We start from the raw sequence: 22,511 nt of genomic DNA, 5'->3' as shown, positions 1-22,511 counted from the left end.
TACTACTACTTGACATTTCTAGAGCGCTACTAGGGTTACGCAGCGCTGTACAGTTTAACAAAAAAGGACAGTCCCTGCTCAAAGGAGCTTACAATCTAAAGGACGAAATGACAAGTTGGGGCAGTCTAGATCTCTTGAATAGTGGTTAGATGCTAAAGGTGACATTGAAGAGATGGGCTTTGAGAAAGGATTTGAAGATGGGCAGGGAGGGGGCCTGGCGTATGGGCTCAGGGAGTTTATTCCAAGCATGGAGTGAGGCAAGGCAGAAAGGGCGGAGCCTGGAGTTGGCGGTGGTGGGGAAGGGTACTGAAAGGAGGGATTTGTCTTGAGAGCGGAGGTTACGGGTAGGAACGTAAGGGGAGATGAGGGTAGAGAGGTAATGAGGGGCTGCAGATCGAGTGCATTTGTAGGTTAGAAGGAGAAGCTTGAACTGTATGCGGTACCTGATCAGAAGCCAGTGAAGTGATTTGAGGAGAGGGGTGATGTGAGTATATCGGTCCAGGCGGAAGATAAGACGTTCAGCAGAGTACTGAACGGACTGAAGGGGGGATAGGTGGCAAAGTGGGAGGCCAGTGAGGAGTAGGTTGCAGTTTTCGCCCTCTTCACTCGACAGAAACAGCACTCTCTAAAGTCTGTAATGACCTGTTCCTTGCCAAATCCAGAGGCCACTACTCCATCCTCATCCTCCTCGATCTATCCGCCACTTTTGACACTGTCAATCATGACTTACTTCTTGCCACACTGTCCTCATTTGGGTTCCAGGGCTCTGTCCTCTCCCAGTTCTCCTCCTATCTCTCCCACCGCACCTTCAAAGTTCACTCTCATAGTAACATAGTAACATAGTAGATGACGGCAGAAAAAGACCTGCATGGTCCATCTAGTCTGCCCAAGATAAACTCATATCTTGAATTTGTACCTGTCTTTTTCAGGGCACAGACCGTATAAGTCTGCCCAGCAGTAGTTCCCGCCTCCCAACCACCAGTCCCGTCTCCCATCACCGGCTCTGGTACAGACCGTATAAGTCTGCCCTCCCCTATCCTAGCCTCCCAACCACCAACCCCTCTTCCCCCCACCTGCTCCGCCACCCAATTTCGGCTAAGCTTCTGAGGATCCATTCCTACTGCACAGGATTCCTTCATGCATATCCCACGCATGTTTGAATTCCTTTACCGTTTTCATCTCCACCACCTCCCGTGGGAGGGCATTCCAAGCATCCACCACCCTCTCCGTGAAAAAATACTTCCTGACATCTTTTTTGAGTCTGCCCCCCTTCAATCTCATTTCATGTCCTCTTGTTCTACCGCCTTCCCATCTCCGGAAAATATTTTTTTGCAGATTAATACCTTTCAAGTATTTGAACGTCTGTATCATATCACCCCTGTTCCTCCTTTCCTCCAGGGTATACATGTTCAGGTCCGCAAGTCTTTGGTCATACGTCTTGGAACGCAAATCCCATACCATTCTCGTAGCTTTTCTTTGCACCGCTTCCATTTTTTTAACATCCTTCGCAAGGTACGGCCTCCAAAACTGAACACAATACTCCAGGTGGGGCCTCACCAACGACTTGTACAGGGGCATCAACACTTCCCTTCTTCTGCTGATCACACCTCTCTCTATACAGCCTAGCAACCTTCTCGCTACGGCCACTGCCTTGTCACACTGTTTCGTCGCCTTCAGATCCTCGGATACTATCACCCCAAGATCCCTCTCCCCCTCAGTACCTATCAGACTCTCCCCGCCTAACACATACGTCTCTCGTGGGTTTCTACTCCCTAAATGCATCACTTTGCATTTCTTCGCATTGAATTTTAATTGCCAAACCTCAGACCATTCTTCTAGCTTCCTCAGATCCCTTTTCATGCTTTCCACTCCCTCCCGGGCGTCCACTCTGTTGCAAATCTTAGTATCATCTGCAAATAGGCAAACTTTACCTTCTAACCCTTCGGTAATGTCACTCACAAATATATTGAACAGAATCGGCCCCAGCACCGATCCCTGAGGCACTCCGCTACTCACCTTTCCCTCCTCCGAGCGAACTCCATTTACCACCACCCTCTGTCGTCTGTCCGTCAACCAGTTCCTAATCCAGTTTACCACTTCGGGACCTATCTTCAGCCCAACTAGTTTATTTAAGAGCCTCCTGTGAGGAACCGTGTCAAAAGCTTTGCTAAAATCTAAGTAGATTACGTCTATAGCACATCGATGATTCAATTCTCCAGTTACCCAATCAAAGAATTCAATGAGATTCGTTTGGCACAATTTCCCTCTGGTAAAACCATGTTGTCTCGGATCTTGTCATGGATCTTCCTCCACCCCCATCCCCTTATCTGTTGATGTTCCCCAGGGATCTGTCCTTGGACCCCTTCTCTTCTCAATCTACACCTCTTCCCTGGGCTCCCTGATCTCATCTCATGGTTTCCAGTATCATTCTCTATGCTGATGACACCCAACTGTATCTCTCCACACCAGACATCACCGCGGAGACCCAGGCAAAGGTATCGGCCTGCTTATCCGACATTGCCGCCTGAATGTCCAACCGCCACCTGAAACTGAACATGTCCAAGACCGAGCTTATCGTCTTTCCACCAAAACCCACTTCTCCTCTTCCTCCACTTTCTATCTCAGTTGATAACACCCTCATCCTCCCCGTCTCATCTGCCCGCAACCTCGGAGTCATCTTTGACTCCTCTCTCTCCTTCTCTGTGCATATCCAGCAGATAGCCAAGACCTGTCGCTTCTTCCTCTTTAACATCAGCAAAATTCGCCCTTTCCTCTCTGAACACACCACCCGAACTCTCGTCCATGCTCTCATTACCTCTTGCCTGGACTACTGCAACTTACTCCTCACCGGCCTCCCACCTAGCCATCTATCCCCCCATCAATCTGTTCAGAACTCTGCTGCACGTCTCATATTCCGCCAGAACCGATATACTCATATCACCCCTCTCCTCAGGTCACTTCACTGGCTTCCGATCAGATACCGCATTCAATTCAAGCTTCTCCTTCTTACCTACAAATGCACTCAGTCTGCTGCCCCTTACTATCTTTCTACCCTCATCTCCCCTTACGTTCCCGCCCATAACCTCCGTTCACACAGGATAAATCCCTCCTCTCAGTACCCTTCTCCACCACCGCCAACTCCAGGCTCCGCTCATTCTGCCTCGCCTCACCCTATGCTTGGAACAACCTTCCTGAGCCCTTACGCCAAGCCCCCCTCCCTGCCCGTCTTCAAGTCTTTGCTTAAAGCCTACCTCTTCAATGCTGCGTTCGGCACCTAACCCTTACCGTTCAGTGAATCCAGACTGCCCCAATTTGACTGCCCCTATCGGACCGACCGTTCACTTGTCTATTAGATTGTAAGCTCTTTGAGCAGGGACTGTCTCTCTTTGTTAAATTGTACAGCGCTGCGTAACCCTAGTAGCACTCTAGAAATGTTAAGTAGTAGTAGTAGTCAAGGCGAGAGGTAATGAGTGAGTGGATGAGAGTTTGGGTGGTGTGCTCAGAGAGGAAAGGGCGAATTTTGCTAATGTTGTAGAGGAAGAAGCGACAGGTCTTGGCTATCTGCTGGATATGCGCGGAGAAGGAGGAGTTGAAGATGACACCAAGGTTGCGGGCAGATGAGACGGGGACGATGACTGTGTTGTCAACTGAGATAGAGAGTGGAGGGAGAGGAGAAGAGGGTTTGGGTGGGAAGACAATAAGCTCGATCTTGGCCATGTTCAGCTTCAGGTGGCGGTTGGACATCCAGGCAGCAATGTCGGACAAGCAGGCCGATACTTTGGCCTGGGTTTCTGCAGTGATGTCTGGTGTGGAGAGGTAAAGCTGGGTGTCATCAGCATAAAGATGATACTGGAAACCATGAGATGAGATCAGTGAGCCCAGGGAAGAGGTGAAGATTGAAAAAAGAAGGGGTCCAAGGACAGATCCTTGAGGAACTCCAACAGAGAGCGGGATGGGGGTGGAGGAAGAGCCATAAGAGTAAACTCTGAAGGTACGGTGGGAGAGATAAGAGGAGAACCAGGAGAGGACAGAGCCCTGGAACCCTCAAATGTATATACAACTGCTTAACATTCCAAAAACACTTGAAAGCCCACTTCTTTGGAAAATTCTTCTCCGACGACCCCACATAATCAAACCGACTACCAACCGCTACACCCCAATACGACAGCGCTAGTGGAACACGAATCAAGGACAGATCTAACCTCTAATGGCTATTGCAACTAGGCCAGATCTAACTTATAACACCTATTGTAACATGTCTATATATTGTAAAATGTCTATTTATTGTAACTTGTAAGCCACATTGAACCGACCACCCAACTGGAAAATGAGGGGTACAAATGAGGAAATAAAATAAAAAACAAATAAAAATAAAATAATGGGCCAGATAGGCTCATGTTGTCTCCTGTCATTAAACCTCCTTCCTCAGGGCACAGCTAGGCCTGAGAGGCCCAGAGGGAAGGAGCGAAGGCCTATTGCATATACCTTCACCTCATACCTGTGAACTGGAACCACAATAGACAGGTAGGCCAAGTTTAACTTGGACCTTGTAGCTTTGCATATTGGATCCAGCCTGAGGCCGGCTAGTGAAATGTTAAAAACTGTACTAAACTCTGGGAAGAGAGCCAAGAGAAAGTGTTGCTTTATCAAGAGACTACAGTGCATGCAGTGATTCTGCAGGAGCAGGACACAAGGACATTCTTCTGTTCAAAGACTAGTTTCTCCTTCCTCTGTGAACTCAACAGGAAACCCCCCCCCCCTTTTCCTAAAACCTTTAATAAATGTTAATTTTGCTCACTCTAATCTGCTGCGTGGTGTCACTTTAACCAGAACCCCAAGCCCACCTTGCATACGGTATCACATTAAGTGGTGAACGGGCCAAGAGGCACCATAGTTGGGCTGTGCTTAAGCTTCAGGTGGACTTACTCAGGCTCTGCCAAGGCACCACAGTGGCCTAAAGTTATCCACCAGGTCTCTGACATGTCTATTATATCTACCACTTCAATCAGTGCTACAGTTAATTCTCCCATCTTACTTTTTAGTCCTCTAGCATATGTACACAGATATTTCAAAGTATGTTTATTTTATTTGTATTTACAACATGTTTAGCAGTTGACTGGGATCGTTTGCAATTGCTCAGCTCTGTCTGATCTTTACTTAAAGGCACCTGGTCTACTTTTTTCCTTCCCTGTGGAGGAGTGGCCTAGTGGTTGGAGCACCGGTCTTGCAATCCAGAGGTGGCCGGTTCAAATCCCACTGCTGTTCCTTGTGATCTTAACCCTCCATAGCCTCAGGTACAAACTTAGATTGTGAGGCCTCCTGGGACAGAGAAATATCCAGAGTACCTGAATGTAACTCACCTTGAGCTACTACTGAAAAAGGCGTGGGCAAAATCTAAATAAATAAATAAATAGTATCCTTCAAAATCCCTTACTCTGAACTATGCGTTCTTGAGCAACTCTTGGTTTTACCTCAGCTTGTAGTCTAAAAACTGCGCTCTCTCCTTTTTCAACACTACTGCCAGCAGCCATGTCCCACTTCAGTTAAGGTGCCCAGTTCCTAACAAGTCTAAATCCCTCCTCCCTGCAACCATCATCTTATCCTCATACAGACTCCAGAGCTGTGCCTGTGTCTCCTGGGGCCTGTGATGGAATTTTCAGGTTTTCAACTTTCCACTTAAGATCCTAAGATTGACTTCCATGCTAGCAGCCATGCTCCTAGCATTCCCTAACTTTTCTATGTCAATAGTACACTAAGTTCCATGACAGTTGGCTCTTTTCAGTTATTTGATTATGTCCCGACCTCAATGCAGGTAAAAGTTGATGCATTATTCTGTGAGAAGCATACTTGTACATAACATCGTTTGGAGGTTTTCCTAAGGGTGGTGTTTGGTCAGAGGAAGAACTAGCATGCGTACTTTTGTGCAATCAAAACTCAGCACGTCAGTGGCGTAGCCAGACCTGACTTTTTGGGTGGGCCCAGAGCTAATATGGGTGGGCACTATGTATATAGGTATGAGTAGTGCTTCTTGGGATACTACAAACTAATGCCTTAGAATGCTGCCCAACAGCTGCCCTGCATCAATATAAACCACATACATACTTAAAAAACGATATTTGTAAATATAGTTACATTATGCCATATCAAATTTGACCAGAAGCCCACCACCAGACCAGAGCCATCATTTTGATTACAAGAATAATCAAAATACTGGCTGGTAGTGGACTTCTGGGTGGGGGTGGGCTCTTCACTGCCTAGGACGAAAAAAAGGTATATTTTAATCATTAAATATACCTTTTTTGCCCTAGGTAGTGAAGTGCTTACCCCACCCAGAAGTTTCACACAAGTATATTTCCAAAGCCGTACGAAACGTCATATTACCTGGCTTCTGTAGCTGAGTGGTGCCGCGGGGGAGAGCTACTATGCTCCAACGAACCGGCAGGGAACAAGCAGGCACAGAGTGGATTTGGAGCCGCCCGAGCCCTGACCTTTCCCATCGGCACTGCATGCGGTGCAGCCGCAGCGCCATCATGCCATGCGTGCGGGGCGCTACTGAGTGGTGCCGCGGGGGAGAACTACTGTGATCCAACGAACCGGCAGGGAACAAGCAGGCACAGAGTGGATTTGGAGCCGCCAGCGCCCTGACCTTTCCCATCGGCACTGCATGCGGCGCAGCCGCAGCGCCATCATGCCATGCGTGCGGGGCGGGCCCCAGCCGGTCCCGAGGAGGAGGGAGACGGCAGTGAGTACAGCGTGGTAGCATGGTGGCGTCGTGCGTGTGTGCAGCAGAGGTTGCTAACAGCAGCCGCGAATCTGCAACTCCGGGAAACTGTGTGTTTAGCTGCACACAGCACAAGATAACAAGAGGCCGCGCTAGCCGACGAGGAGGAGCTCTCGTGCTCTGTGCCGATAAAAGCAGGTGGGAGGTGGCTGAGCGGACCGCGCCGCAGACCAACAGAATAAAATAAGTCTGTGGCTGGCTACTCAGCTGTTGTAAACAGGGTGGGCCTGAATCGAGATTGGGCACCCGTAGCTACGCCCCTGCAGCACGTCATTTTCAATGCTAAAAATGGCATTCAGTAAAAGGAAAACTATCCATAGGTTTGGAACAACACAGGTAGCTCGATTATTTACCCCAAGATGATGATCACATTTTACCAGAGAGGATCATTTCCTTTGAAGACGACTATCTGAATTCAAGAACGTGTGGGACAAGCATGTAGGGGACCTCTAAGGGACAGGAAGAGATAGCAGATGGCATGGATGGGCAAAGTGGATAGGCCATATGGTCTTTGTCTTAGTTTTCTCCGTTTCTATGTTAAACGATTTCAATCACATGCAGGAAAATTCTATAAATAGGCGCCAGCAGTAACACGCAAATTGGGTGTGCAAGTACCAAGATAATTGGCATTTACACAAGTAATTGCACTAGGTGTTATTCTATAAGGTAGTGCACATGTGGACAGAGCATGGGCGTGTCTCCAACTTACACTTGTAATTTCTAGAGTAAGTAAAAGTTGTACGCATTGCATGGTGCACTTAGCCACGCCCAATTACTCCTGCTATTGACCCGGCATAAATGGTCATGTCTAAATGTAGATGCACCAGTTTGGGGTTACACTAGTATTCTATTCTTGGTGCACTGATGCCATTATAGAACTGGTGCTCAGCACAACTAACCTGAGTGCCAAGTTATAGTACTTTTGGGAGGTTGAGGAGAGGAGAATGACGTGGCTTATTTAATTTCATAACTCAGTTTTCACCACATCTGGAATCTGTCCTATCCTTGCTCATTGCCGTGTACCAGGGGATGAAGGGCAACCTAAGGTTAGGTGACAGAGGCCTGTGAGAGGATATACAGAACACTCCCCTTCACCTTTAAAGGTAGTCTATGAAGCAATATTTAAACAATGTATCTCCTTGAGCACCTAGCCAAGTCCTGAATAGATTACCATGGGGATCCCCAGAGAGAATAGAGCCCTAAGGACTGGTTTATGCATGCAGGACTTGGGAGGGTGGGTGGGATAATAGAAGGGAGGGAGGGGGGATGGGAAGGAAGGAGGAAGGAAGGGAGGGTGGGAAAGGGTCTAGGCATATGGAAGTTGTTGAATTGTTTAATTGGCTGGATCCTTAATAAAAAGTGTTGGGAATGATGAAGTAGGTAGGGTTGGGCTAAAGGTGGGGCAGGGAGGAGGGGAGAAAAAAATGTTAAAACTATTGATGGCGAGCCCAATATATGGTGCTCATTGAGTTGAGATGTGTCTAAGTTGGTGTAAACTGAGCTTGTCGGTTGTATTTTCTGTTGTGTCATCTGTGAAAATTGTTGAAACATAAAGATAGTCTATGAGCCACCTTAACCCATTAGTCCTGCCCAGGGAAGTGAGGCGGAAGAAGTTAAGGTACAGGAAAGAGGAAGTATAAAAGGTAGGGCCAGACTGGGTTAAGGAGGCCCAGGGAAGGAAGAACTGAAGCCCCAGCATATGCCGCTACAGCTTTTAATGATCGTGACCTGGCTGAGGTAAGCCACTTTTGCTTCCCCGAGTTCAGACTTGCAAGCCTTGCTCTGAGGTCTGGCTGGAACCAGTTCTGGAACTCGGAGAAGACCCGAGAAGAGCTTACAGGCTATGTTTGGGGGGTGGCAGTCCCACCAGCCACAGACTATATTTACTGAACTACAGATGCATTTCACCTTGTGTTCCTGGCCCTGCGATGTAACAGGCTTCAGGATTCAGTTAATAAAACACTTGTTTTTCGTTTATATACCTTTGTCTGGCTGTCTTATTTCGCAGGCCCACCCTCAACCATCCTCTCGGGGTGTCACAAGGCCATTACGATTAGGGGCTGAACTCTGCAGCTTTCTTCATGACTTGCCCTGCATTCCTCTAAATCTGACCGCTTTACCCAAGGACCAGAGTTTCTGCTCCCTACTGACTGCTTTTTCAGATTGCCTCTGCAGCATCTCAGCCTTTGGAAAAGCAACAGTCAGTTAACTGAATTACTGTGGGATCAAGCCAGCTATGCATATGCCATTCATTCAAACATTAACATGCATTTCATAGTGCTTTTCTTGTTTTCTTTAAAGGAGTGAAAGTCCATCAGTTAAAAACTAACTGGCTGAAATTCAAAGCGATTTAGTCAGCCACCTACCGGTTAAATCGCTTGGTCAGGGCTAGCTGCTAATTTTCAACCGGCTATGTTGGGGGCGTTCTGGGAGTCTGCACTTGGCCACTTAACTGCTGATACTCAGTCCTTAAGCTGTCAGGTTTAACACATAAATGGGACTGTATAAAAATCTGTATTATCTCTTTATGCACTAACCCATGGCTACTTAAGTACTGAATATAGACTTAAGTGGTTATGTGTTAGCCAGCTCAAAAATAACTCGATATTCAAAGCTGAAGCCTGGATATTCAGCTTTGAATATCTGTGAATAACTCCATCAGCAGTGAGTAAAACACTGCTGCCGGCTGAATATTGACCCCTAAACCTGGAATTTATAAGGATTTATATTTTTCTCCCTATTGTACCAGAGTAAACTATACAAATCAAACCATGAAAGACAAACTAATAATTATTTGACTATCATATTTTTGATGTTTTTCTTGAATGTAAGCCACATTGACCCTGAGCTTGTTCAGGATAATGTGGGATACAAATACCATAAATAAATAAAAATTCTTAACATATCTTTTACAGTACAACGTTAAGGAAACCACAACTGATCTGTTCACCTAAACTATTCCAGTTCAATAGCTTATAACTTAGAAACGTTGCCAACTATCACAACTTCGTGGATCTAGTAAATTAATATGAAAGTAGGCCAGAAGAAGAGGGCTTTGCAGAAACAACATGATGAAAGCATAGGAGGATGACAAAATGCAAAAAGCATGACATAAAACAACTGACCTGCTTCTTCTGATGTTTGTTTAATGCAGCTAAGAACGAGACGTAACATCTGGAGCAGTCTGCCAAAGCCACACAGCAAACGTTGTACGAGGAAAGCTTGCTAAACACAAACCAGAAAGAGCAAATCAAAACCAACTATGCTTAGCTAAATGAAACTTGTGAAATTATTAGGGGTACAAAGATATTTACAGAACTTGGGTGCCAGCCAAAACTTTCAGGAGCCAGGGAAAGAAAAAGTTCCTTAATTTTTTCCCATCATAGTAACATAGTAGATGACGGCAGAAAAAGACCTGCACGGTCCATCCAGTCTGCCTAACAAGATAAACTCACATGTGCTACTTTTTGTGTATACCCTACTTTGATTTGTACCTGTGCTCTTCAGGGCACAGACCGTGTAAGTCTGCCCAGCACTATCCCCGCCTCCCAACCACCAGCCCCGCCTCCCACCACTGGCTCTGGCACAGACCGTATAAGTCTGCCCAGCACTATCCCTGCCTCCCAACCACCAGCCCTGCCTCCCAACCACCGGCTCTGGCACAGACCGTATAAGTCTGCCCAGCACTATCCCTGCCTCCCAACCTCCAGTCCCGCCTCCCACCACCGGCTCTGGCACAGACCGTATAAGTCTGCCCAGCACTATCCCCGCCTCCTACCACAGACCGTATAAGTCTGCCCAGCACTATCCCCGCCTCCTACCACCGGCTCTGGCACAGACCGTATAAGTCTGCCCAGCACTATCCCTGCCTCCCAACCTCCAGCCCCGCCTCCCACTACCGGCTCTGCTATCCAATCTCGGTTAGTCTCTTCCCTTCTTCTCCATGTTCACTCCCCCTTCTCTGCTTTGCTCCAATCTCTCCTCATCTGTACAGTATGGAGGCCCTGGCTCCTCTCAGCTTTCGTGGCTCTTCTTGGACCCAGGGAGTGGCAGAACTGCCCGCATGGGACCTCACCAGACATATCGGACTCTTCCAGCCCTGGCAGTTGTTAAATCATAGTACCACTTATCATACATCACCTTATTTGATACTAGTAAAAGAGGCCCGTTTCTGGGCGAAATGAAACGGGCGCTAGCAAGGGGATTGGAGAGAAACGTTTCGAGTGCGCGCACCCACTGCAGGTCCTTTCCACCCCTACGGAGGTTGTCAGTACCACTGCTCGCCCCTGTTCGCATGGCGACGCACGTAACATAGCAGGCCAAACAGGATCCGCAAGTTTCGTTCCGTGGCGTTTTGGAAGGTCGTGTCGGGCGCCATTTGTGTATCGCCGGCGCACTGGGAGGTGATTGTCAGGCAGGGCAGGGGTTGCGTTCCTGTTGTTCATGTGGAAACGGCTGTGGGCGCGACGTCACGGATCGAGCGAAATGGCTCCGCCCCGGACGTCACGACGTTTGACGAGAGGGCATGACAGACAGACAGGGTGAGTGGAGAGGCTTCACCACCATGAATCCACAAACCCTTCACGGAAGTTGCAGGATCTTGGGGCCTCAATGGAACGTTCAGGTAACGAATTATGTCCGGAAGGGGTGTGGCTGGGGGCCTGGCTGAGGGTGGGTGTATGACTGACAGTGAGAGTGAGTGGTGCTGACAGGGTGCAACAGTACAAGGCTTCAGTGTTTCCCTACCACACTGTGAGCTTCAGAATTGGAGGTGAGAATTATTAATATAGATACTAATATTCCCACTAGATGATGATTTAAAAAAAAAACTGCACAGAAATTGCTGAAGAGTTATCAAAGGGCTCATGATTCATAGTATATGTTGGTCCGAGCTTTCAAGGTATTTATTTTACCAACAGAAAAACACTAACACAGGAACACACAGAAACCCCTATGTAGGAGGCACTAACTCAGCTGTCATCCAGTTAGGGCATCCTACCTAGAACACGCTAGCAAGATAATGTGTCTACGCCCATGCCATGATTTCTCCCAGGAAAATTCCCTAATATGTGCACTGAGGTATATAACCACAGGGGCGCCGAGGCATAATCATTGTACTCTTGGCTCTCTTGAGAGCCGAATCCACAACTCCAGAGTCATGAGGCAACTGGGTCTTCATCAACTCTGGGTCCCCATGGATCCAGGGACTCAATCTTTTTGGGAATAGTGGGATTACTTAATGGTTTCGTCCAGTTCGCCAGCAATGTCTGTTTCAGGACATTATGCAGGGGAACAGTGGACGACTCCTTAGGTGGTGAAGAATAGTCCAGGACCTCGAACATCTCAGCCCTGGGCTCATCCTCAGTAACCACTGGGAAGGGAATGGCCGTAGAAATTTCCTGGACAAATGAAGAGAAAGACAGACTCTCAGGGGGAGAAAGCTTTCTCTCTGGCGAAGGAGTAGGATCAGAAGGAAGACCACAAGACTCCTCATCAGAGAAATATCTGGGGTCTTCCTCTGCCTCCCACGAGACCTCACCTTTGGTATCGGACACAAGTTCTCTGACTTCAGTCCGAAGCCAAGCCCGTCTCGACGCCAAGGAACTAAGTCCTCTATGGCGATGCCGAGAAGAAGACTCCCTCGCCGCCGCCGAAGCTCCCTCCAGCGACGTTGACGGGGAGTCAACTTGGGTGGCAGCGGAGGCCGATGCCGCAAGCGGTACCGGCGTCGCAGTCCTCACCATGGGCGTGAAGCCAACCGCCGCATCTCTCGACAGTACCGACGGCGCAAGCACCGGCGGTACCGGAACAGATGGTCGCAGCAGTCCTTCCAGAATCCATGGAAGAATGGCTCGGAGGCGCTCGTCTAGAGTGTCTGTCGAGCGAGGCAGTGGGTCCGATACAGGCGACGAACTCAGAATCTGCCTGGGGCAAGGAGGCGGAGAAGAGCGCATCGACACCTCCAGTATGGAGGGTGAGCGGTCCTCCCGGCATCGCCCCGGAGTTTTCGGTACCGTGACGGGAAGGTGACCGATGACGGTGCTTCTTCACCTTCACTCGAAGCACGTCATCAGTACCTCCCGGTACCGATGAGGAGCACGTGGAATCCACACGCCTCCTCAGGGCCGGGTCCAAAAGAGGTCGGCCCCGGGGGGCCTGTACTGCAGGAGCCCTCGAGGCAGGTGGAGACCCACTCGATGGCTCACTGCTACCAGTGTGGGAGGGTCTGTGGACAGCCATCACCTGCGCTCCTGACGTCGATGCAGTCTCCAATGCCGACATGGATACCGACGATGACCTTGGTACCGCTGAACAAAACTAAGGAAAATACAGGAAAGTAAAACTTTTTTGTAAACAAAAAGACAAGCGAACTCACTCAGAAAACACTCTGAAGAGCGATGAAAAACGCTGCAAGGGCTCTCCTGAGGCGCAGAACAACTGAAAACAGCCGTCCTGAGCCGCAGAAAAAAAGAGACTGAGGAGCAAGCTCGCATTATGGGCGGGAAGATGGTCGCGCATGCATGTGCGCGCGAGGGCTAGCAAACTTTGTTGCTAGGAAGATCTCCGATCCTGGGGCTGCCGACGGACGTCACCCATCAGTGAGAACAAGCAGTCTGCTTGTCCTCGGAGAAATATATATTTCTTTGTAGACTCCTGATGCAGGCCTAGTGGCCAAAACACAACGTTTGTGTTGAGTCATTTTTCCAATAAACATTTTTTATTTCCAAGTACATTGTTCCATCCGTGGTCAACCTCCCACTCTTTCTCTTCATATCTTTGCAGTATTTGAATTGCCTGTTTATCACAGGTAGGGTTGTCACTCTTTGTATTCTGGGTGTTAATCTTGTCTGGTAAGGCCGGTTTGCTATATATGTGTTGAGTGTGGGGTTTTTTCCCAATGTTTTGTGCTTTTTCACAAAGTACTTAGTAGTGGAGGGAGTTTTTGTTTGTTATTGAGGCGACACCAAAACGTCTATATTCTCTTTTGTATTATCAGCAGAAAGGGAAGCATTCTAATTCTGTTCTGCATCCATTACTGGGTATGTTGATGATCCTTCTGTCTGCAGAACTTGGGGGTTTGGCCCATTCTGTGTAATTTTGGGCTGAATGATGCTATCAAATAATTTTAATTGTAATTTAATGAGGGGGGGTGGGAAGTGAAGTAATATTTGTCCAAGGGTTTCTTTGTTGTCACCTGCTCCTTTGCAGCACAGGTTTGATGGATCTCAGGTCAGTTCTTTTCTGCGCCTTGTAAAACAGCTGTTACAGAGCTTGCTGGCCGAGTCGAGGCTGTGCTGTTACAGAGCTTGCTGGCCGAGTCGAGGCTGTGCTGTTACAGAGCTTGCTGGCCGAGTCGTGGCTATGCTGTTACAGAGCTTGCTGGCCGAGTCGTGGCTGTGCTCTGCTTGTGTGTACAGAGGCCAAGTTGTCTGCTTTGTGGCAGGATTTGTTGGGTCTCAGCTGAGCTCTTTTCTGTGCCATGTGACTGGACTATCTGCTTTCTGGCAGTTTGTTGTTTGAGTTACATGTGGGTCTAGAGACTGATTTACTTACTCCAGTTTTGGCAGTTACATTTCTTTCCCTCCTCTCCCCCCCACCCCATTTGAGGCTTAGGCTCTGTCTCAGGATCATTGTCTTTCCTTATTTATTTATTGCATTTGTATCCCACATTTTCCCACCTCTTTGCAGGCTCAATGTGGCTTACAATACATCACGAGTGGTGGAAATATATTAGAAAATAGACATTTAGTGTTACAGATCTTGGGTAACATGATAATGAAAAAGATAAACATGATACTAGTATAACAAGTAGATACTTCTGATTTTCTTGTGCTGCAATTATTAGATTTTATATAACTTCTTGGGTCAAGGTTAAATCTTTTTGCAATGTTTCAAATTCTTCTTTATTTCAAAGCTCTTCTTTGGAGGTTTTGCCCAATCTTTGTTAAGATTTGTGATTTCCGATTTTAGTTCATAATTTTGTTTGTAAATGTTCCCAGGATTCTCTTTGTTAGCTTCCTGTTTATTTGTTCTTTAAATTTAACAAAATACATACATTAAACTAGTGAACTGCTCTTTTCTATTGACATAAACTCAACCAAACATCCTTTACCACTTGAATATTGGATGTGTTTCTATGAAATGTTCAAAATCCTTTGGCTCCGTGAGATTAAGTATTTCCTTTAAAATACAGGGCCCCGTTTACTAAGGCACGCTAGCGTTTTTAAAGCATGCTAAAATTAGTGCACGCTAAAAACGCTAGGAAGCCTATAGCACGGCATAGTAAACAAGGTCCACAACATTTTTAAAAATTCAAACCAGTTTTACTTACCTGAATATTCTAGCAATATTGGTACAGACATCTTTGTCACTGATCTGCTGATCTAAAGCCACGCAAAGCTCTGAAAATGCACTGCTATGCAAGAATTTAGACCTCGACTGAGGTAGATCAGCAAGGTTACGCAAGGTAGCAGTAAGCTGTGGGGGGAAAAAATAAATGTTTAAAGTTTGGGAAATATAGTTTTATATTTTTATACTGTTATCAATAGCTTTTGTCATAATTATGTTTTTGGCTACGACAGCACCATCGGTCTCCTCTGTAACCATAAGCTGTATTTAGTGCTAAAGTTCACAGTATTATCTTTTTTTTACACTTGCATTTGCACTGAAGTAAAACAGAACATAGTAACATAACATAGTAAATGACGGCAGAAAAAGACCTGCACGGTCCATCCAGTCTGCCCAACAAGACAAACTCATATGTGCTGCTTTTTGTGTATATCTTAACCTTGATTTGTAACTGTCATTTTCAAGGCACAGACCGTACAAGTCTGCCCAGCACTATCCCTGCCTCCCAACCACCAGCCCCGCCTCCCACCACCAGCTCTGGCACAGACAGTATAAGTCTGCCCAGCACTATCCCCGCCTCCCAACCACCAGCCCCGCCTCCCACCACCGGCTCTGGCACAGACCGTATAAGTCTGCCCAGCACTACAGACATTGTCCAATCAATAGAAGTTCATGAAAAGGCAAATCTTTTGTTACCGAACAGTATTGTGTTTTGTCTATTAATTTTATTGTGAACGTTATGTTGTAAGCCGCTCGGAATTGTAGATGAAGCAGGATATAAATTATTTTAGATAAATAAATTTCACATAAGTAAATAAACAATGAACAAGTGTTTCATGCAAGTGAAATACCTCTGTTTGCCTGCTTCTTATCAGTTTTGTCCTGTAAAGTAGACACACTTAGGGGACAATTCTAAGTTTCCAATTATATTTTTTCTTGATATATCGTTAAATGATATAGACCTTCATAGTGGTTTATAATACCACAACATGGCTACGATGACAGCAGTTAGAATGAAAACAATAAGGACAAATATTAATAATAGAAAGAGGGAAAGATAATTAGGTGTACATTTTTTTGAAGCCTCCAGTTAAGCTGCCAAATGCCATGCAATGAGCATCAATTCTATAATACCATTAAAGAATACTAGCAAAAATCTGAATTGGAACTCCTAAATTAAGGTGTGCTCATTTCTGCCAGTCAATGGCAGGCATAAATGGACGAGCTACATTCACCATGCACTACAGGTTGCTCATGAATGTTGGAGACAGGGCCTGCCTCTCCCATACGCTGCCCATATGCCCCCCTTGCAGTGACACACATAAGCCCTGCCATACTGGGACAGATCAAAGGTCCATCAAGTCCAGTATCCTGTTTCCAACCGTGGCCAATCCAGGTTTCAAATACCTGGCAAGATCACGAAACAGTAAAACAGATTTTATACTGCTTATCCTAAAAATAAGCAGCGGATTTTCCCCCAAGTCCATCTTAATAATGGCTGATGGACTTTTATGTTAGGAAATTATTCAAACCTTTTTTATCTTGTACATTTCAGAGTTACATACAACTGTTCCTTCAACAATTCAGAAAAGCTACACAAAAACAAGTTCGATTGCCACTTCAGGCACAGGCAGCTCCTTGTGACTGGGCAAGTCACTTAACCCTCCATTGCCCCATGTAAGCCGCATTGAGCCTGCCATGAGTGGGAAAGCGCAGGGTACAAATGTAACAAAAATAAAATAGATACTATTGGAGATTCTACATGGAATGTTGCTACTATTGGAGATTCTACATGGAATGTTGCTACTATTGGACATTCTACATGGAATGTTGCTATTCCACTAGCAACATTCCATGTAGAAGGCTGCGCAGGCTTCTGTTTCTGTGAGTCTGACGTCCTGCACGTTCGTGCAGGACGTCAGACTCACAGAAGCAGAAGCCTGCGCGGCCACATTGGTGATCTGCAAGGGCCGACTTCTAGTGGAATAGCAACATTCCATGTAGAATCTCAAATTGTAGCAACAGTGGAGGAGTGGCCTAGTGGTTAGGGTGGTGGACACTTTGGTCCTGGGGAACTGAGGAACTGAGTTCGATTCCCACTTCAGGCACAGGCAGCTCCTTGTGACTCTGGGCAAGTCACTTAACCCTCCATTGCCCCATGTAAGCCGCATTGAGCCTGCCATGAGTGGGAAAGCGTAGGGTACAAATGTAACAAAAATAAAATAGATACTATTGGAGATTCTACATGGAATGTTGCTATTCCATTAGCAACATTTGTACCTGAGGCAATGGAGGGTTAAGGGACTTGCTTGAGATCACAAGGGGCTGCAGTGGGATTTGAACTGGACTTCCCTGGTTCTCAGCCCATTGTTCTAATCATTAGGCTATTCCTCCACGCTACATCAGATGCACTGACCTGCACTGAAAGGTGACCCAAACTGGAGACATTTGTTTGGCTTTCCTTAACGATACTGTTGATCTGTTTCATCAGCCGTACCAGAGTCTCCACTGCACCTTTGGCGAGTATGTCTTTAAGAAGTTCAGTATTTCCAGAAAGGAACTTGATGGCACCCAGACAATATAAGAAAGCTTCCCCATTAGCAATTAGGTCTTCAGATTGCAAGACTTCCAACAAAGAGTCTGTTTGGAACAAAAAAAGACTACTATTTATAAAAATTCAAGTTTATCACCTTTAGGTTTTGACTATGGTTTCAGCATTTAAGAGAGATAAGTAAAGCAGGCAACAGAAACATTCACACCTAATGTATATGTTCTGGTAGTGTGTTCAGGACAATTACATATAATTGGCATTAAAAGTGAGCAAGATTGATCTTTTATGTAAGGTCAAGCATATGAAAACTAACTGTATTTTAATTATTTATTTATTTATAGCATTTATATCCCACATTTTCCCACCCATAGGCAGGCTCAATGTGGCTTACATCAGTCTGAAAGACATACATCAAACAGGCAATAAACAATCAAGCACATTGAAGTTGAAGAGGTTAGGGAGTAATTACAGAGGAGAAGAGAAGGGCAATAGGGTTCAATAAGTCATTATGATAGCTACAGGCTAGACGCTGATATGTCCTGTTACTATTTAATATAATGTGAAAAGCAGGTACTGTAGCAGACAGCTCTTCCAAGGGATCCACACTGTCAAGCATGGCTAGCACTAAGGTTTTGCCCACACTACCTCAGAAATCACATGCTCAGGTGTGCTCATTCCAAGCTATATATTTTATTTTTTTTTAATTTTTTTATTTTTGTTACATTTGTACCCTGCGCTTTCCCACTCATGGCAGGCTCAATGTGGTAGGCAATGCAGGGTTAAGTGACTTGCCCAGAGTCACAAGGAGCTGCCTGTGCCGGGAATCGAACTCAGTTCCTCAGTTCCCCAGGACCAAAGTCCACCACCCTAACCACTAGGCCACTCCTCCACTGTTGCTACTATTTGAGATTCTACATTCCATGTAGAAGTCGGCCCTTGCAGATCACCAACGTGACTGCGCAGGCTTCTGCTTCTGTGAGTCTGACGTCCTGCATGTGCAGGACGTCAGACTCACAGAAACAGAAGCCTGCGCAGCCTTCTACATGGAATGTTGCTAGTGGAATAGCAACATTCCATGTAGAATCTCCAATAGTAGCAACATTCCATGTAGAATCTCCAATAGTATCTATTTTATTTTTGTTACATTTGTACCCTGCGCTTTCCCACTCATGGCAGGCTCAATGCGGCTTACATGGGGCAATGGAGGGTTAAGTGACTTGCCCAGAGTCACAAGGAACTGCCTGTGCCTGAAGTGGGAATCAAACTCAGTTCCTCAGTTCCCCAGGACCAAAGTCCACCACCCTAACCACTAGGCCACTCCTCCACTCCTCCACATACCGACACAAACAATGCCAAATTCACAGATTAACAAGTCAGAGAAATAGGACTTCTACTGCTTTCACCTGCTCCTAAACAGAAACTGGGTATCTGTTTATGAGCAGATCTGGTACAACGGTAGGGGACACCTTAGGCGAAACTTCAACCTTACAACTCACTGTTAACTTTCACGCAATTAGTCAGGTAGCCTTGTGTGTGTGAGTAAGACTTACAAGTTAATTACTTCTTCCATAAAAGGCCTGGTTGAAGAGTCAAGCTTTCACCTGCTTCTTGAAGTAGAGATAGCCTTGCGTTAAGTGAAGCCTTTCAGGGAGTGCATTCCAGAGTGTGGGGGCTACTCCAGCGAAGGATCGCTTGCGGGTATCACATAATGTCTTTTGGAGAGAGTGTGGCTAGGGATATCCCTTGGGAGGACCTTAGTGTCCTTGGAGGCGTGTAGAGGGTCATCTTGCTAAAGTACTCGGGGTCATTTCCTTTAAGGGCCTTGAAGAGTGGAGGAGTGGCCTAGTGGTTAGGGTGGTGGACTTTGGTCCTGGGGAACTGAGGAACTGAGTTCGATTCCCACTTCAGGCACAGGCAGCTCCTTGTGACTCTGGGCAAGTCACTTAACCCTCCATTGCCCCATGTAAGCCGCATTGAGTCTGCCATGAGTGGGAAAGCGCAGGATACAAATGTAACAAAAATAAAATAGATACTATTGGAGATTCTACATGGAATGTTGCTACTATTGGTGATTCTACATGGAATGATGGAATGTTGCTACTATTGGAGATTCTACATGGAATGTTGCTATTCCACTAGCAACATTCCATGTAGAAGGCTGCGCAGGCTTCTGTTTCTGTGAGTCTGACGTCCTGCACGTACGTGCAGGACGTCAGACTCACAGAAGCAGAAGCCTGCGCGGCCACATTGGTGATCTGCAAGGGCCGACTTCTACATGGAATGTTGCTAGTGGAATAGGATATAACAAAAGAGAGGGAACGAAGTACAAACTAAAGTCCAAACAAAAAAAACAGCACCACGGGCCTTTAAAAATGGAACACAGTTCTTTAATGAATGAGCCTTGACAAAAAGACCCGGAATCCGCATGTTGTCTGTGCGATTATCAAGAATATCCTTTAAAATATTAAGGGCCTTATCCTGAGGGATATTTGTATACAGACATTCAATGTCAAAGGTCACTAATATAATGTTTTCATCATAACCTTCAAACTCGTCCAGAAGTTGAATCACATGTGCAGAATCTCTTATATATGATTTAACATATGGAATAAAAGGTCTCAAAAAAACGTCTACAAATTTAGACAAAGGTTCTAAAAGTGATCCAATAGCAGCAACAATCGGTCTCCCAGGAGGATTAAGAAGTGTTTTATGCACCTTAGGTAACATGTAAATTGTTGGTGTAATCGGATACGGCACACTTAAAAAATATTTCTCCTTATTTGTTAAAAAACCAGACTCAAAACCAAATTTTATCCAGAAATCTATCTCTGCTTTTAATTCCATAGTAGGATCATTTTCTAGAAGTTGATAAAAATTAGTGTCAGACAATTGTCGTATTACTTCTTTTATATAGTCTGTCGAATTTTGAATAACAACACCTCCTCCCTTGTCTGCAGGCTTGATGACAATTTCGCTGTTGGATCTTAGAGATTGTAACGCCTCTTTCTCATTCTTTGTTAGGTTGTAAAAAAGTCTTTTCTTTTTGTTTTTACAAATGTAACAAAAATAAAATAGATACTATTGGAGATTCTACATGGAACATTTGTACCTGAGGCAATGGAGGCAATTGTCGGACACTAATTTTTATCAACTTCTAGAAAATGATTACACCAACAATTTACATGTTACCTAAGGTGCATAAAACACTTCTTAATCCTCCTGGGAGACCGATTGTTGCTGCTATTGGATCACTTTTAGAACCTTTGTCTAAATTTGTAGACGTTTTTTTGAGACCTTTTATTCCATATGTTAAATCATATATAAGAGATTCTACACATGTGATTCAACTTCTGGACGAGTTTGAAGGTTATGATGAAAACATTATATTAGTGACCTTTGACATTGAAAGTCTGTATACAAATATCCCTCAGGATAAGGCCCTTAATATTTTAAAGGATATTCTTGATAATCGCACAGACAACATGCGGATTCCGGGTCTTTTTGTCGAGGCTCATTCATTAAAGAACTGTGTTCCATTTTTAAAGGCCCGTGGTGCTAGTGGAATAGCAACATTCCATGTAGAATCTCAAATAGTAGCAACAGTGGAGGAGTGGCCTAGTGGTTAGGGTGGTGGACTTTGGTCCTGGGGAACTGAGGAACTGAGTTTGATTCCCACTTCAGGCACAGGCAGCTCCTTGTGACTCTGGGCAAGTCACTTAACTCTCTATTGCCCCATGTAAGCCGCATTGAGCCTGCCATGAGTGGGAAAGCGTGGGGTACAAATGTAACAAAAAAAAAAAAAGATCAGACGAGTTTTAAATTTAGCCCTGTATTGTACTGGTAGCCAGTGAAGTTTTTGCAAAAATGGTGTGATGAGGTCACATCGCTTGAAACCTTCTATTAGTCCTGCTGCTGCATTCTGAATCAACTGGAGCTGGTGCAGGCCCTTTGTAGTCAGACCATTGTATAGTGCATTACGGTAATCCAGTCTTGATGTTATCATGGCATGCACAACTGGGATAAGATTTACCTTCTCGATGTAAGGAGAGAGGCAGCGTAGCTGTTGCAAATAGTAGAAGAAGCTCCTGAAGGCTGCTTGGATTTGGAGAATCAGAGTAAGTGTTGAATCTAACTATATTTCAAGGTTCCTGACTTGTGATTTGAGGGGGAGTTCGTACTTCCCAAAAGAGATTTTGATGTCAGGTACGTGTCCACTTGTGTTAGGGACTCAGAGAAGCTCGGTTTTACATGGGTTCAGGCAAGGTTTGTTCCGTTTAGCCCATTCTTGAATCGATGTTAGTATATTCCTGTATATTTCTAAATAATCTACAACATCTAAATAACATCTAAACCTGCCTCTATCATCAAGGCTTGCAGATCATGAACTTTGATGCTTAGGCTGCGAGCGTTTGTGGTCATTGCTTTCCAGCTGCTTTTCAGTGGCAGTCTCACCTTCTACGGTACTGCGAAGCAGCTAAGAAATATTTCAAGTAGGATAAATGACATCTATGGTCCATGATATAAAGATCTTATGTTTTTGTTTTTTTTTTTTGCAAATTGGTAAGATGTGGATTTATGATGTTACTTGGTTGTCAGCCTCATAGGACCAGATTTATGGGATTGGCAGCCTATAAGTGCTGTAATTGTAAATATCTATATATCTATGTTTTGAAGAGTTGCATTGATTATTACGGAAATACAGGTTTAAGTACATGCTGATAGCTCCTTGAATTGGTGTAGCCATCAGGACTTTTTTTTTTTTTTTACAGTGACTGCAGCTGCTCTTTGCTAGTCCCGTGAAGCTGCTGCCCTAGGCAACTGCCTAATTAG

The 22,511-nt window shown here is 45.5% G+C and overlaps 1 protein-coding gene across 2 annotated transcripts in view; it reads right to left on the bottom strand.

Annotated features, from left to right (window-relative positions):
- ARMC2 (armadillo repeat containing 2) overlaps positions 1-22,511 on the bottom strand; it is a 179,302-nt gene that overhangs the window by 28,107 nt on the left and 128,684 nt on the right. The window contains exons 10-12 of one of the 2 annotated variants that reach the window (XM_030199186.1): positions 17,547-17,770; positions 15,114-15,259; positions 9,907-10,006 (exon numbers count right to left, since the gene is read on the bottom strand). In XM_030199186.1, the coding sequence (XP_030055046.1) occupies positions 9,907-10,006; positions 15,114-15,259; positions 17,547-17,770 (470 nt within the window). The remainder of the gene's footprint in view (positions 1-9,906; positions 10,007-15,113; positions 15,260-17,546; positions 17,771-22,511) is intronic. The other variant, XM_030199187.1, reaches the window with a different exon arrangement.

Source organism: Microcaecilia unicolor, chromosome 3 (assembly GCF_901765095.1).
Source record: "Microcaecilia unicolor chromosome 3, aMicUni1.1, whole genome shotgun sequence".
Taxonomy (NCBI): Eukaryota; Metazoa; Chordata; class Amphibia; order Gymnophiona; family Siphonopidae; genus Microcaecilia; species Microcaecilia unicolor.
Note: the sequence above shows the minus strand (reverse complement) of the source record. Positions and strands in the feature narration are given on the sequence as shown.